Genomic DNA, 14476 nt, shown 5'->3' with positions numbered 1-14476 from the left:
ATATATGATGCTACCGTATTTAGTTGAACTATTAGTAATTAGAAGAGGTCATCTTTTGGAAGTAATTAAATGGTGCTCTAAAGTCAAACCTTAGAAAGAGGCCTTAAAATTTATTTAATAATATTTTTTAACTAAGGTGTACGGACCATCTTGTATATATGTTTACACTTAAAATCGGATAACAATTAAACTTATAAGTGGTTTTAAGGATATGTTATTTCACTTGGCGCAAACTGATAAATATAAGAATTAATGCTAGGAATTAACAATAAAACAAAGCAAACCAATGTGATGAACAATTATGGCCCTTGAGCTAATTGCCCTCGAACGAACTGAATAAGCTATTGAAAGTACGAACTGGACAACAGAGTTTGAGAGATAAAAGTGTGATATATTGCTTTGATATGCGTGAATGTAAGATGGTTACAAAATGATTAGAACCCTCTTTATATAGTAGAGGAATCCTATTTATAGTAAAATTCTAATTACAGAAGTAAATCCCATGATAGGCTAAATATCCGATCCTAACTCGATACATGCCGAGATTTCCGCCACGATCCCGGCCTAATCACAAATATCTCGGCTTTCTGTTATTCGACGTAGCAGGATTACTTCGATCTTGTTCGATCTCTTTCTCGCTTTGGTCTAGGTCACGGTTGCCCTCGATCTTCATCGGCCGTCGATTCACGAGCTTATCAATCCGTCTCCGTACCATACTTCGATATAACTGGGGCCGGGCCTTGATCTTCCGTCCCGACTTCGGTTAGTCATACAAAATCAGGCAAGCACAATTTTAACAGTATACAGATAGTCCCCTCGTTTTTTGGAGTGCAATAACAAGAAACAAAGTGAGGCTTCGAACTTGCCCTCGATCAATCATGACGTAAGCGTTGTGATGCAAGCGGCAAAGGTGACCGAAATATCCCGTCGGTTCGTATATCAAGGCATTAAATGGATGTCAGTTGTTGTTGGCCACTATCGGTTCTGAACCGTCGTCTTCATCCTATAAATGCACTTTCCTTCTCTAGCCCAAACTTTACTTTTGATCTCGTTTTGTTCTAATCTCTATTTTCCTTCGCCACCTACAGAACCTCTTGCCTTCAAGCTTTTGAATTTCCTTGTTTGTTTTCTCCAAAACACCAAATATCCCAATCTCTGTTCTCCATTGTTCACAATAACAAAATGGCCAAAACATCTAAAACCGTTCCGCAGAAAGAAAAGGCGTCCTCGTCTCAGCCGGCCGGCGAGCAACCAGTGGCGGAGCCACGCCCTAAAGAATTCTTTCCTCCGACGTGCGTCCTTGATTCCGATTTCAAGTAAGACCCCCTCAGTTCCGGGCCAATGCGAGCCAATGTCGAGGTACATATGCACAATCACCGGTGGCCTTTGGACCAAATTAAAAAGGATTGTAATTGGGTAGACAAGCACGTGGCGGTTCCCTTGCCTGAGGAGTCAATCACTGTGTATGTGGAGGGGTTTCTACGTGTTTAAACCTACCCTTTCACATTGGGCCACTTGGACCCAGTTATTGTGGACTTCTACAAGAAGTACGAGGTTACCCTCGGCTAAATACACCCCTCCTTCAGGAGGATACTGATACTACTCCGCTTCTTTGTGAGTCAAGTCGATGGGCTTCCCTTCACCCTCGATCATCTCATACGCTTATATTTCCCCCGACTTTATCGAGGTGGGATAATAAAGCTTCAACATTAGGCTTCCAAGGCGTCTTTCTCGAGCATAGATGAGGACAAGGACTGGGGCTGGATAGGCCGATTTGTCTGAGTGCAGACCTCGAACCTAATCCCGACCGGAAGTATGCCATTTCCGGAGAAATGGAATATGAGACGTAAGTATAACTTCCCTTTTAACTTCTGCTTATTACCTTCATTTTTTCCGTCCTTTCCTATTGGAGTTTTAGTCGATACAATCGTTGCCTGGATGCCGGGTGCAATTCCCCAGCTCGATAACTGGGTCAACAGCTTAGTGTCCAAATCGACACACGCTGAGCGTGCATAGCGCGAATTGGCAAAAGGTCGATGGGAGGCCCAAAACCACGGTATGTTTTCATATAACCTGATAGCTTTGACCACTGTTCAGGTATTTTTCTGAGCTTATTTGTTTTTCTTCTTTTGTAGGTCTTGGGAAGGAGGTGATGATAAGGCCCCCGTCTGGTAAAGAAGAAAACTCACTTCCTACCCCGAAGCCGGCAAAGGAAAGCAAGAGGAAAAGGGCTTTGACCTCCAAGGGGCCAGAGCCTAAGAATAAAGCGGCTCGAAAGTCCAAGAAGGATGTGATTCCCCTGTCCATGGAGTCAGTTCAACTCCTAAGAGATGAAGAAGAAGAAAAGAAGGATGATTCTGATCTGGTGGCTCAAGCACGAGCTAATACCGAGGGTCAAAAGGCCACCAGATTAGTCAAAGCTGCAAATATTCTGCCTCGATCTGACGGGGCCCAAGAGGGGGATTCATTTGGAGTCCTTTAGCCGACTGGAGCCGAAGGTACCTCACCTCGGGATGAGAAAACGTCAGAAATGGCTGTGGAGGCCGGTCCCGAGGCTCCTCTAAATGAGGAGAACGTCCCAAGAGATCCACCTAGGGAAATAGAAATTGGAGACACCCCGTCACTTCCTTCATTCTCCAAGGAGGAAGTTTGGGAGGCTCGGGCCATGAAGACTCCACATGTAGAAGGCGCCCTCGGAGGGGAGGACCTTTTCCGTAGTTGTTTTGCTGGGGTCGATGATGCCACTGGCTTGAATGACTTGGAGGTACCGAGGAAGAGCTTAGGCGAATCTACTTCGAGTTTCAGACTGACCAGCCAGTTTCCGGCCCCTAGTGTCAATCGTGAGTGCAAACGAACAATTTCGGAGTCTGGTCATGGAGGAAGACCAAGCTCTAATGGACGATGTGGGAGCACCGTGTCTCTTCAATGAGGCCCAGCGGGCTTTGAATTGGGTAAGCCCTAACCTTCCTTGTCAATACTAGTTTCCATACTTGTGTTTTTATCTTCTTGCCTAATTCTTTTTCTTCTATATGTGTAGGCCTCGGTGCTTCATCATGAAGCCTTCTTTAGGTCTCGAGGAGAACTGAGCCGATATGAGGCTGATATCCAGGGGCTCACCGAGGATAATAATGCCTTTAAACTTCTCAGTGAGCAGAAAGAAGAAGAAATCAAAGGCCTCCGAGCTGAACAGGCCGCGACTCAAAAAGAACAGAGCAAACTGATCGAGCAGGTAATAAAAGTCTTAGAAGCTTGTGGCATCGGTTCTGAAGTGATGGATAACAATTCGATCTCACAGGTCCAGTAGATGCACGAGACGATCGAGCAACTCCGTGGAGAGGTTGATGCAGTGAAGACAGAAACCATAGCGTGGAAGCAAAATATGGACCGCCTTGCCTCAGAGAAAGAGGAACCTTGAGCTCAGTTATCCTCGGCTGAAAGCCAACTCCAAGACATGAAAGAGAAGAACTTGGCATAAGCCAAGAAAATTGAGGAGCTTCAGGCTCGGTTAGTCACGAAACTTGCAATGGCGAAATCTAAGGCTGAGACGGCTAAGGCCGATGCTGTGACGACCCAAAGAGTCATCACCGTATTTTCCACTCACCTTGTACTTCCGAGGCCGTGAAAACCTCACTTGGGGGTTTCCTCGACTTGTGTGTGCAGTCCGGGCGCGTAACTGGAAAGTTTAAATGTGAATTTGTGAGAAAGATAATAAATTTGATGTTTTAAATTGATTAAGTTTGACTTTGGTCAACATTTTGGGCAAACAGACCCGGGCTCGTGATTCGACAGTCCCGAAGGGTTCGTAGGAAATTTTTGGGGACTTGGGTATGTGCCCGGAATCAAATTCCGAGGTCCCAAGTCCGAGAAACGAATTGTTGTGTGAAATTGTTTTCTGAAAATAATTAAAGAATTAGAAAGTGTTATTTTTTTAAAAGACTATGCTGTTGGGCTCGTATTTTGGTTCCGACGCCCGACACAAGTCTTAGATATGATTTAAGCAGTTGCTATAAAGTTTGGTTAGATTTGGACGTCATTTGACGTGTTTTGAGCTAAAAAAAGCTTAACTTAATGTTTTATGGGAATTGGAAAGAAATTCATGGGTATTGAGACCCAAATTGATGATTCATGATGTTAATTGGGCGATTTGATCGCACGAATGAGTCCGGAGTATGTTTTTGAGATTATATGTATGTTCGGTTTGGAGCCCCGAGAGCTCGGGTGAGTTTTGAGTAGGTCCCGGGAGGTCTTAGACTTAAAAGTATCAGGTGTTGCAGGTCCAGGTGTTGCAGGCCCCCAGCGCGGCCGCGGTGCACTTTTGCGCGGTCCGCGTGGCTGGGTTCAGAGGGCCAATGACTCCCAATTCGACCAGCGCGACCGCGTGCCATATCAGCGCGGTCCGCGCTGGAAGATTCAGAGAGGGGCCTTGGGATTTCATTCAACCAGCGCGGCCGCGCACCAAATCAGTGCGGTCCGCGCTGGGTAGGTTCATAGAGTGGTTTCCCCACCCTTCCTCGGCGCGGCCGCGGGGCATTTTTGTGCGGTCCGCGCCGGGTCTTCAGTACAGTATATAAAGTCGGGATTTTCAGTCATTTTTCACTTTTTCAAAACCCAAAACATAAGAGGCGATTTTCCAAACGATTCTACTTCTTCAAAAATTTGGTAAGTGATTTCTAACTGATTTTCTATACTCCTTAACATCCTTAAATATAATTTCAACTTCAAAACAAGGATTTTAATGGGGGAATTTGGGAATTTAGGGTAGAACTAGGGTTCCTAAATTTGGGGGTTTTGGACCTCAATTTGAGGTCCGATTCCAAAATAACTTATATATCTGAATTCATGGGGGAATGGGTAATCGGGTTTTGGTTCGAACCTCGGGTTTTGACCACGTGGGCCCGGGGGCATTTTGGAAAATTTTGAACAAACTTTGGGAAATTCATTTTTCATGCATTCAAATTGATTCAAGTAGCATTTGTTAATACATTCAAGTAATTTGTGATTAGATTCGAGCGATTTGGTGGTGAATTCGAGGGGTAAAGCTATACTAGAGGATTGAGTTGAGTTTGGAACATTCGAGGTAAGTGTTTGATCTAACTTTGGCTTGAGGGAATAGGATTAGAGTGTTGTTTGCTAATTGCTAAATGTGGAGTACGGTGTTTAGGCATGGTGACGAGTATCTATACACCGATGTCTAGCATGACCGTGGGTCCTTGTTTGTACTTATTCTGAGGTTGTTATGACTCTTCCTTGTTAATTGATGAATTCTATGCAATGTGAAGAGTATGAGGATTAATTATGAATTGTAAATTCTTTGGAGCGTTGGCTCGAACGATAAAAAGACTATTGAGTAAGAAAGGAAAGAAATAGAAAGAGATATGATTAATCCCTTGCCGGGATGGTTTGGGTATATTGATTATCTCCCTTGCCGGGATATGAAAGTATTGTTGTTGCTCCCTTGCCGGGATTTAGCTGTTTAATTGTGTATTTCCCTTGCCAGGACACTTCTTATTATTTGTTATCCCCTCGCCCCGTTTGGTTGTGACTACTGTTTGGGTGAGGAAGAGTGATAATGCACGAAGGGTCATTCCGTGCCATGTTTGATTATATTTGCACGAAGGGTCATTCCGTGCCATGTTCGATTATATTTGCACGAAGGGTCATTCCGTGCCATGTTTGATTATACTTGCACGAAGGGTCTTTCCGTGCCATGTTTTGATGATATTTGCACGAAGGGAAATTCCGTGCCATGATGTAAGAGTTATGTGAGGAAAAGCACGAAGGGTGATGCCGTGCACTTTATGTGATTGCTCTTGGTGAGAATGAGAGTAAAAGCACGAAGGTTGATGCCGTGCAATTGTTAATTTTCCTGCTCTCATTAATTATTGTTATTGTACGGTTTTTTGTTTAAATTGCTGACTTTATATCCGGGATGTACTTCCCCCATAGCATGCTCCCCTCCCTCTTATCTGTTTGATTTCTGTGTTCTTTCCTTTTATTGCATATATGTATATTGAACTGCACAGGTTGTTTTGGTAGTCCTGTCTAGCCTCGTCACTACTTCGCCGAGGTTAGGCCAGGCACTTACCAGCACATGGGGTCGGTTGTGCTGATGCTACACTTCTGTGCTCTTTTACATAGATCACGGTACCGGAGTAGCTTTTGGACCACAACAGTAGTGGATTGGGAGCCGACATCAGTCCAGGGACTTACGAGGTAGCCTAGCTGGCGTTCGCAAGCCGGAGTCCCTTTCTATGTTATAGTTTGTTTTCATTGTACCGAGACAAACATTGATGTATTTCTATTCAGACATGTTTTTAGCACTCCTTAGTAGTTCGTGAGTTAGCGACACCAGTCTTGGGTAGAGAAATGTTAAACTTCCGCATTTTTGGTTTTCAGTTATCTATGCTTTTAAGACTTCCGCTTTTATTTAAATGACTCGTAATATTTATATTGTTGAGGTGTTATCAGGGAATATTTAAATGTTTGGCTTGCCTAGCTCCGTTAGTAGGCGCCATCATGACTCCCGATGGTGGAAAAATCCGGATCGTGACAGATGCTGAGGAAATCGTGGTCGTCTACCGGTCTGACGCCGAATCCGCTCATGCTCGAGCAAAGGAAGTTGCCGATCCTGCTCAGACCCGAGCATATTGGGTTGCCGAGCTTGCCAAGTGCCAGTCTCGGAGATCCACGCTCGTGGCTTCGATCTCGCTGCTGAGATCAAAGATGCAAAAGAGCTTGAAGCCAATGCCAAAGCATTAGTCTCTTCTGATGATGATTCCGGGAGCATGAGTGGGTCCGAGAGCAGAGAAGACCCCGAGGGTGAAGATGTTGCTCCTGGAGAAGATTAAGTACTTAGGATCTTTTTTGGATTTTTTGCATAGAATTCTGATCCGGCCATGTTGCCCTTGTAAATAACTTTGACATATATAAAGATCTTTCTTGTGAAATTTCATCACTTCTTCCTTATGAAATTTTTGCTTTATTTATGCTCTATTAAATTATTATTCATAGGTTCGAGGTTCAGGTAATTCGACCGAAATCGAACTAGCATCGCTTTTATCGAGTGAGTGCTACTCGGACTCGAAATAAGGTCATCCTCAGGTTTTATTTGAATGAGGACGATCTTTCGAACTCAAAGCAATAGATAGCCCTTAGGATTTTGTACTGGGCCGACATGGCCTTGGTATAAAGAATGTTTTTCCCTTTTTCGGCTTGAAAAGTTTTCATTTGTATTTGTAAAACCTATAATGCCTTAGCATGGAATAAGGGATTGTCTGAAAGTTTGAATAAATTTGTACTCATTAGAGTTTTCAAGGCTTGATATTATCGGAGCCCTTTATAAATTTGCCGAGGGTAGCCCTTTTAACCGGTGTATGAAAGTATTCAAAGGCCTGTTTCACTACGGAATTCGGACGTCTCCGAAGCGTGTTAATTTGGAAGTAACCTTTTTTTTGGGACTTGCCTCTTAGGCATATTTTCCCATTTCACTTCGAGCTTGCCCAATGTGTCAGCTCCCGAGTGGGGTGGCCATGGCCTGTAAAAATCAAGGGTTGCCTTTAAGGTCTTACGATCTCGAAGTGCTAATAATTTGATCTCGTTTGTTTTTCGGACGTCAGTCCCCGAGCGTGGGGGTTCCGTTATGATTGACCCTTAAGCATGTTCACACAATAGATCAAGAGTACGAAATTGTAAAGTAGAAATTTTTTTCTAAGGCATGAGATATCGGCAAGGGAAAATACTTCTTTCAATAGATGACTATACACGCGTACATGTTTGATGTTAGGGCTCGATTAACCTATATGGGCACTATTCGTTCGACCGTTTGGCCCTTACAAAATTTACCTATCGAGATCCCGCTGTTACGAAGTAGTTTCCTTGCAACAAAGTTGACATTCGAGGGTAATGTCCCCCAGTAATCGAGGTTGAATGTAAAGAAGTCTCCGGATATTATTGAATTATTCTAAGTTAGCACGATCAATGGTTGCCTCGCTAAAAACCGCCGGAAAAACCCATTTGGGACAAAAACCAGTCTAATGGAAAAAGAGTACAACACGTGCTTTCAGACCTAAAGACTTCGTATAGAAGAATCCATCGCCGTCCTCGATCTAACATCTGTAATTGGTTAGTTTAAAATATAAATGAAAAATGGAGAAGGTCGTACCTTAGTAGTAATATCGCTTTAGAAGTGACACGTTCCAATTGTTTGGTAGTTGTTCGCTATTCATCGTGCTAAGCTTGTAGGATCCCTTTCCGATGATGTCGAGGACCTGATATAGTCCCTCCAAATTTGGACCCAGTTTTCCTTGATTTGGGTTTCGAGTGTTGAGGTTGACTTTTATTAGCACCAAGTCCCCAATTTTAAAGTGTCGAAGATTGGCTCTTCAGTTGTAGTACCTTTCGATCCGCTGTTTTTGTGCGACCAATCGAACGAGGGTGGTCTCGCATCTTTTATCCAACAATTATAGGCTCGTATTCATGGCCTCGTTATTCGATTCTTCTATTTCATATCAAAACTTGAGGCTAGGTTCTCCTACCTCGACCGGGATAAAGGCTTCGGCACCATAGACCAAAGAGAACGGTGTTGCCCCCATACTGGATTTCGATGTTGTGCGGTACACCCAAAGAACCTTGGGCAATATCTCTCTCCATTTTCCCTTAACGTCGGTCAATCTTTTCTTAAGATTTTGAGTGATGGTTGTGTTGGTTGATTCGGCTTGTCCGTTCCCGCTGGGATGGTATGGCGTTGATAGAATCCTTTTAATCTTGTGATCCTCGAGAAATTTAGTCACTTTGCTACCGATAAATTGCTTTCCGTTGTCACACACGATCTCGGCAGGCATCTCGAATCGGCATATATTGTGGTCCCAAATGACGTCTATGACTTCTTTTTCTCTAACTTTCTTGAAAGCATGGGCTTTAACCCACTTAGAAAAATAATCAATAATAAATAAAATAAACTCAGCTTTACCTTGGGCCGATGGTAGAGGGTCGACGATGTACATTCCCCATTTCATGAATGGCCATGGGGATAAGACCGAGTGGAGCTGCTCCCCAGGCTGGTGAATCATAGGCGCATACCTTTGACATTTATCGCACTTTCGAACGAACTCTTTTGTATCCTTCTCCATATCAGCCCAATAGTACCCTGCTTTGATGACTTTGTGAACCAGTGATTCGGCACCGGAGTGGTTCCCACAAGTGCCTTCGTGAATCTCCCGTAGGACGTAGTCGGTGTCTCCTGGTCCCAAACATATCACCAATGGCCCATCAAACATCCTTCTGAATAATGTTCCATCCTCGGCCAAACTAAACCGTGCTGCCTTCGTGCGTAGAGTCCTTGACTCCTTCGGATCTGATAGGAGTTTCCCGTTCTTTAGGTATTCAATTTACTTGTTTCTCCGATCCCAAGTCAAGCTTGTGGAGCTTATTTTAGCGTGGCCTTATTCGATTACTGACCTCGAGAGTTGCACGACAGTCCCCGAGTTAAGCTTGTTATTTTTGACCGATGATCCCAGGTTTGCAAGGGCATCGGCCTCGCTGTTCTGTTCCCGATTTATGAAAGGTCCATTTTTTAAATAGATGTAAAGTTACATCTATCTTGTCCAAGTATATCTGCATTCGATCTTCTCGGACTTCGAATGTTCTGTTGACTTGGTTTACCACAAGTAGGGAATCACATTTGGCCTCGATGACCTCTTCTCCCAAACTTTTAGCCAGCTCGAGACCTGAAATCATGGCCTCATACTCTGCCTTATTGTTAGTTAACTTCGAAGTTTTGATAGACTGTCTAATTATGTTACCCGTGGGCAGCTTCAAAATGATGCCTAGCCCGAAACCTTTCACGTTCGAATCACCGTTCGTGAACAGTTCCTTTTCGACCTCGAGTACGAGGGCTGGCGTGATGTTGGCCACGAAGTCTGCCAAGATTTGGGACTTGATGGTCATTCGGGATTGATATTCGATATCATATCTGCTGATCTCAACAGCCCATTTGGCCAGTTGACCCGAGAGTTCGGGTTTGTGCAAAATATTACGAAGGGGATAAGTAGTTACGACACAAATCGGGTGGCATTGGAAATATGGTTTTAATTTCCTAGAGGCGCTTATTAAAGCTAGCGCTAATTTCTCTAAGTGTGGGTATCGGGTCTCGGCCTCACCTAAGGTCCGACTAACATAGTAAACAGGGAATTGCGTACCTTGCTCTTCTCGAACTAGGACCCCACTTACCGCTATTTCCGAGACCGCCAAGTATAAGTAGAGTTGCTCGTCCGCTTTCGGGGTGTGAAGCAGTGGAGGGCTTGACAGGTATCGTTTTAGTTCTTCTAAGGCTTGTTGGCATTTCTTCTTAAGCAGTGAGAAGAACCGGTGACTTCTATCTGAGGACCTCGAGATGAATCACCCTAGGGCAGCTATGCGCCCGGTCAGCCTCTGCACGAACTTCACATTATCCACGACTTTGATATCCTTGATAGCTTTGATTTTATCGGGGTTGATCTCGATCCACCGTTTGGACACCATGAAGCCGAGAAACTTTCCCGAGTCGATGCCGAATGCACACTTTTCTGGGTTGAGTTTCATGTTATACCTCCTTAGTATATCGAAAGTCTCCTGCAAAATATTTCAAATGGTCCTCTACTCGCAGGGACTTAACTAGCATGTCATCAATATAAACTTCCATAGATTTCCCTATCTGTTCTTCGAACATTCGATTTACTAGGCGTTGATAAATTGCACCAGCATTTTTTAGTCTGAATGGCATTACGTTATAACAATAGGTGCCAATTTAGTGATAAACGAAGTCTTTTCCTGATCCTCCGGGTCCATCTGTATTTGATTGTACACGGAGTAAGCATCGAGAAAACTAAGAATCTCGTGGCCGGCCGTGGCATCGATCATGCGATCGATGTTCGGCAAAGGAAAAGAATCTTTAGGGCAGGCCTTGTTCAAGTCCTTATAGTCTATGCACATTCTAAGTTTATTTCCCTTCTTAGGGACCACCACTACGTTTTCTAACAATTCGGGATATTTTATTTCCCGAATGGACCCTATTTTGAGAAGTTTGGTTACCTTGTCCTTGATGAATGTATGCTTAACCTCGGATTGGGGTCTTCTCTTTTGCTTTAGTGAACGGAACTTGGGGTCCAAGCTTAGTCGATGGGTGGTGATCTATGGTGGGATCCCTGTCATATCGAGATGGGACCAAGCAAAATAATCTATGTTATCTAAAAAGATTTGAATAAGTTTTTCCAAAGCTCGGGAGTTAACCTCGTGCCAGGTATACCTTTCGATCGGGTAGATGCTCGATCAATATGATTTGTTCCAGCTCTTCGACTGTTGAATTCGTTGTGTAAGAATCATTGGGGATTATGAAGGTTCGAGGTATCATATAATCATCATCCTCGAAAGTTTCCTGCTCCTCCGATCGGGTCGAGGCCGGTGACTGTGGATGCTATTTGACTTCCTGTTTTCCCTTCGACTTTGAACCTTTGTTGACGAAAGGGCCGATACCGGTATCACTTCGTCAGTTGCAAACATTTCTTTTGCGGCGGGTTGTTCACCGCACACCGTTTTGACTCCTTCCGATGTTGGGAACTTCAGGACTTGATGAAGTGTCGAGGGTACTGCCCTCATATTATGGATCCAAGGTCTTCCGAGCAGTGCTTTGTACCTCATGTCACCTTCGATCACATGGAACTTTGTTTCTTGGATGGTCCCAGCCACATTTACTGGCAAAATAATTTCCCCTTTTGGTGGTTTCACTCGCCAGGTTGAAGCTATTAAGTACTCGAGCAGCAGGCACAATTTGATCTTGTAGGCCGAGTTGCTCTACGACCTTTGATCGAATAATGTTGGCCGAGCTACCTGGATCAATCAACACACGTTTAACTTGAATTTTATTCATAAGGATAGATATTATCAGTGCATCATTGTGAGGTTGTTCGATCCTTTCTACATCCTCGTCGTTGAAAGACAAGGTGTCTTCCGGTAAGTAGTCCCGAGTCCATTTTTCTCTTGTGATTGTCACCTTGGTGCGTTTGAATACCGGCCCTTGGGGAATATCGACCCCTCCAACGATCATGTGAATCACGTGCTATGGCTCTTCTTACTCGTTCTGTCTGTTTGAATCTCTGTTTTTGAAGTGGTTCTTGGCCCGATCACTTAAGAATTCTCGAAGGTTCCCCTCATTGAACAACCGGGCTACTTCCTCCCTTAGTTGTCTGTAATCTTCTATTTTATGGTCATGGGTGCCATGATACTTGCATATTTTGTTTGGGTTTCTTTGGGCCGTATCGGTCTTCAGAGGTCGAGGCCACCTGGTATCTTTGATACGCCCAATGGCCGATACTATGGCGGAAACATCTATGCTGAAGTTATATTCTGACAGTTGAGGTGATTCGTTGGACCCGGCATCCCTATTGAAACCACTCTTGCTCACGAGACCTCGGGAGCTTTGTCCCCGATCATTCCTTCTATCATTCCAAACGAGGTTGTGTCCAAACTCGTTATTTCTCTGATCTCTCCCATATGGCTGATATCGGTCTCTGTTCGATCGTGGTTCTCGATCGACATTCCTTTTAACTCTATCTACGGGCCTGCTGGGATAAATCGAACCAATTGGAGCCCCTAGTTGATTTCTTCAACCCTAATCTTCGACTGCGATTATGTACATTAGACCAAGTGACGGCTGGATATTCGATCAAATTCTGCTTTAATTGTTACGTAGCTATGAAACTCCGTTCGTTGAGACCTTGAGTGAAGGCTTGAACATCCCAATTGTCGGTGACCGGTGGAAAATCCATCCGTTCCATTTGAAATCGAGATATGAATTCCCCGAGCATCTCTTTGTCATTTTGCCTTACCTTGAATAGGTCCGACTTTCTAGTTGCAACCTTAATGGCTCCAGCGTGCGCCTTCACAAAAGAATCGGCAAGCATAGAAAATGAATCAATAGAATTAGGTGGCAAATTATGGTACCATATCATGGCACCCTTTGATCGGCTATTTTTTGCGTTCTCGCCATGAAGACCAAGCCCGTTGTCGTTGAGTGTGGGTACTACTTGGGAGTTTGACATGTTCATCCTGAAATCAAAGGCAATTCAAAGAACAAGCAAAAAATAATACGTGTTACGAAAATTGTACAGGGCAATCACTATTATCCTTAGCCCCACAGTGGGCGCCAAACTGTTTACCTTTAAAATCGGATAACAATTAAACTTATAAGTGGTTTTAAGAATATGTAACAGTAAAACAAATCAAACCAATTCCTTGAGCTAATTGCCCTCGAACCAACTAAAAAAGCTATTGAAAGTACGAACTGGACAACAGAGTTTGAGAGATAAAAGTGTGATATATTGCTTTGATATGCGTGAATGTAAGATGGTTACAAAATGATTAGAACCCTTTTCATATAATCGAGGAATCCTATTTATGGTACAATTTTAATTACAGAAGTAAATCACATGATAGGCTAAATATCCGATCCTAACTTGATACGTGCCGATATTTCCGCTAGGATCCCCGCCTAATCACGAATATCTCGGTTTTCTGTTATTTGACGTAGCAAGCCTTCTTCGATCTTGTTCGATCTCTTTCTCGCTTTGGTCTCGGGCACGGCCGCCTTGATCTTCATTTGCGTTGATCCACGAGCTTATCAATCTGTCTCTGTACCATATAACTGGGGTCGGGCCTTGATCTTCCGTCCCGACTTCGATTAGTCTTACAAAATTAGGCAAGCCCGATGTGACCGTATACAATATATTTTGATTGTCTTTTGATTATTTGCTTGCTTCCATCATTGGATATATTTGATAACTCTACTCACTAAGATGTAGATAATATCTTTTTAAGTATATATTAACAGTTAAGAAAAATTTCTTTTATAAATTCTTCTAATCTAATAATCTCAATTTTGTAACCGTGAGTAGATGTTAAGATAATTTCATACATTTAAAATAATTCAAATCAATTTTAAAGTGAAAAATGAATTAATCCATTCTTTATGAGAAATAACCAATTCTAAAAAGTTCTACCTTTCATTTTTTTAAAATTATCAAAAGTCGTCATCAAGTTGCTCATTATCATATATTGTAAGTTTATTATGAATTCAGGTTATTTGTCTGAATATCCCCTATCACATTCCAAAAAGTATCAAACTTGTATGTTTTATCACTCCCTCCGCACCATTAAATGTGAAGATGTTACTGTTGGCGAATTAAATAGTTTTTTCTTAAACTTTTTTGAATCATTCTAGATTTGTTGACTTGTAGTAGTTTTCAAATTTACAAATTTTATTTTAAAAGTTTCAAAAAATTATAATCGAATTCATAGTCAAAATTAAGCATTTTGATCCTCATTCTTCAAACCGTTCACATAAATTGAAACATCGAAATAATAAATTTATTACGTGCAAATAATATATAAAATAAAAGAATTTGGGGCCTTAAATTTTGGTGTGTGTGTGTGTTGTGTGTGTGTG

The 14476-nt window shown here is 42.9% G+C and overlaps 1 protein-coding gene across 1 annotated transcript; it reads right to left on the bottom strand.

The window, feature by feature from the left end:
* LOC109233656 lies at positions 12104 to 13073 on the bottom strand. The gene is made up of 2 exons (XM_019399530.1): positions 12721 to 13073; positions 12104 to 12593 (listed from the first exon to the last, which is right to left on the bottom strand). The coding sequence occupies exons 1-2, from the start codon at positions 13071 to 13073 to the stop codon at positions 12104 to 12106; spliced, it is 843 nt and encodes a 280-aa protein (XP_019255075.1).

This window comes from Nicotiana attenuata, chromosome 10 (genome assembly GCF_001879085.1).
Source record: "Nicotiana attenuata strain UT chromosome 10, NIATTr2, whole genome shotgun sequence".
Lineage (NCBI taxonomy): Eukaryota > Viridiplantae > Streptophyta > Magnoliopsida > Solanales > Solanaceae > Nicotiana > Nicotiana attenuata.
Note: the sequence above shows the minus strand (reverse complement) of the source record. Positions and strands in the feature narration are given on the sequence as shown.

Excerpts from the sequence above, each read along its gene's own strand:
- LOC109233656 (XM_019399530.1), bottom strand. The coding sequence starts at position 13,073 with ATGTCAAACTCCCAAGTAGTACCCACACTCAACGACAACGGGCTTGGT. Across the intron at positions 12,594-12,720 it reads GAACGGAGTTTCATAGCTAC|GCCCGTAGATAGAGTTAAAA; the intron begins GTAACAATTAAA and ends TTATCCCAGCAG.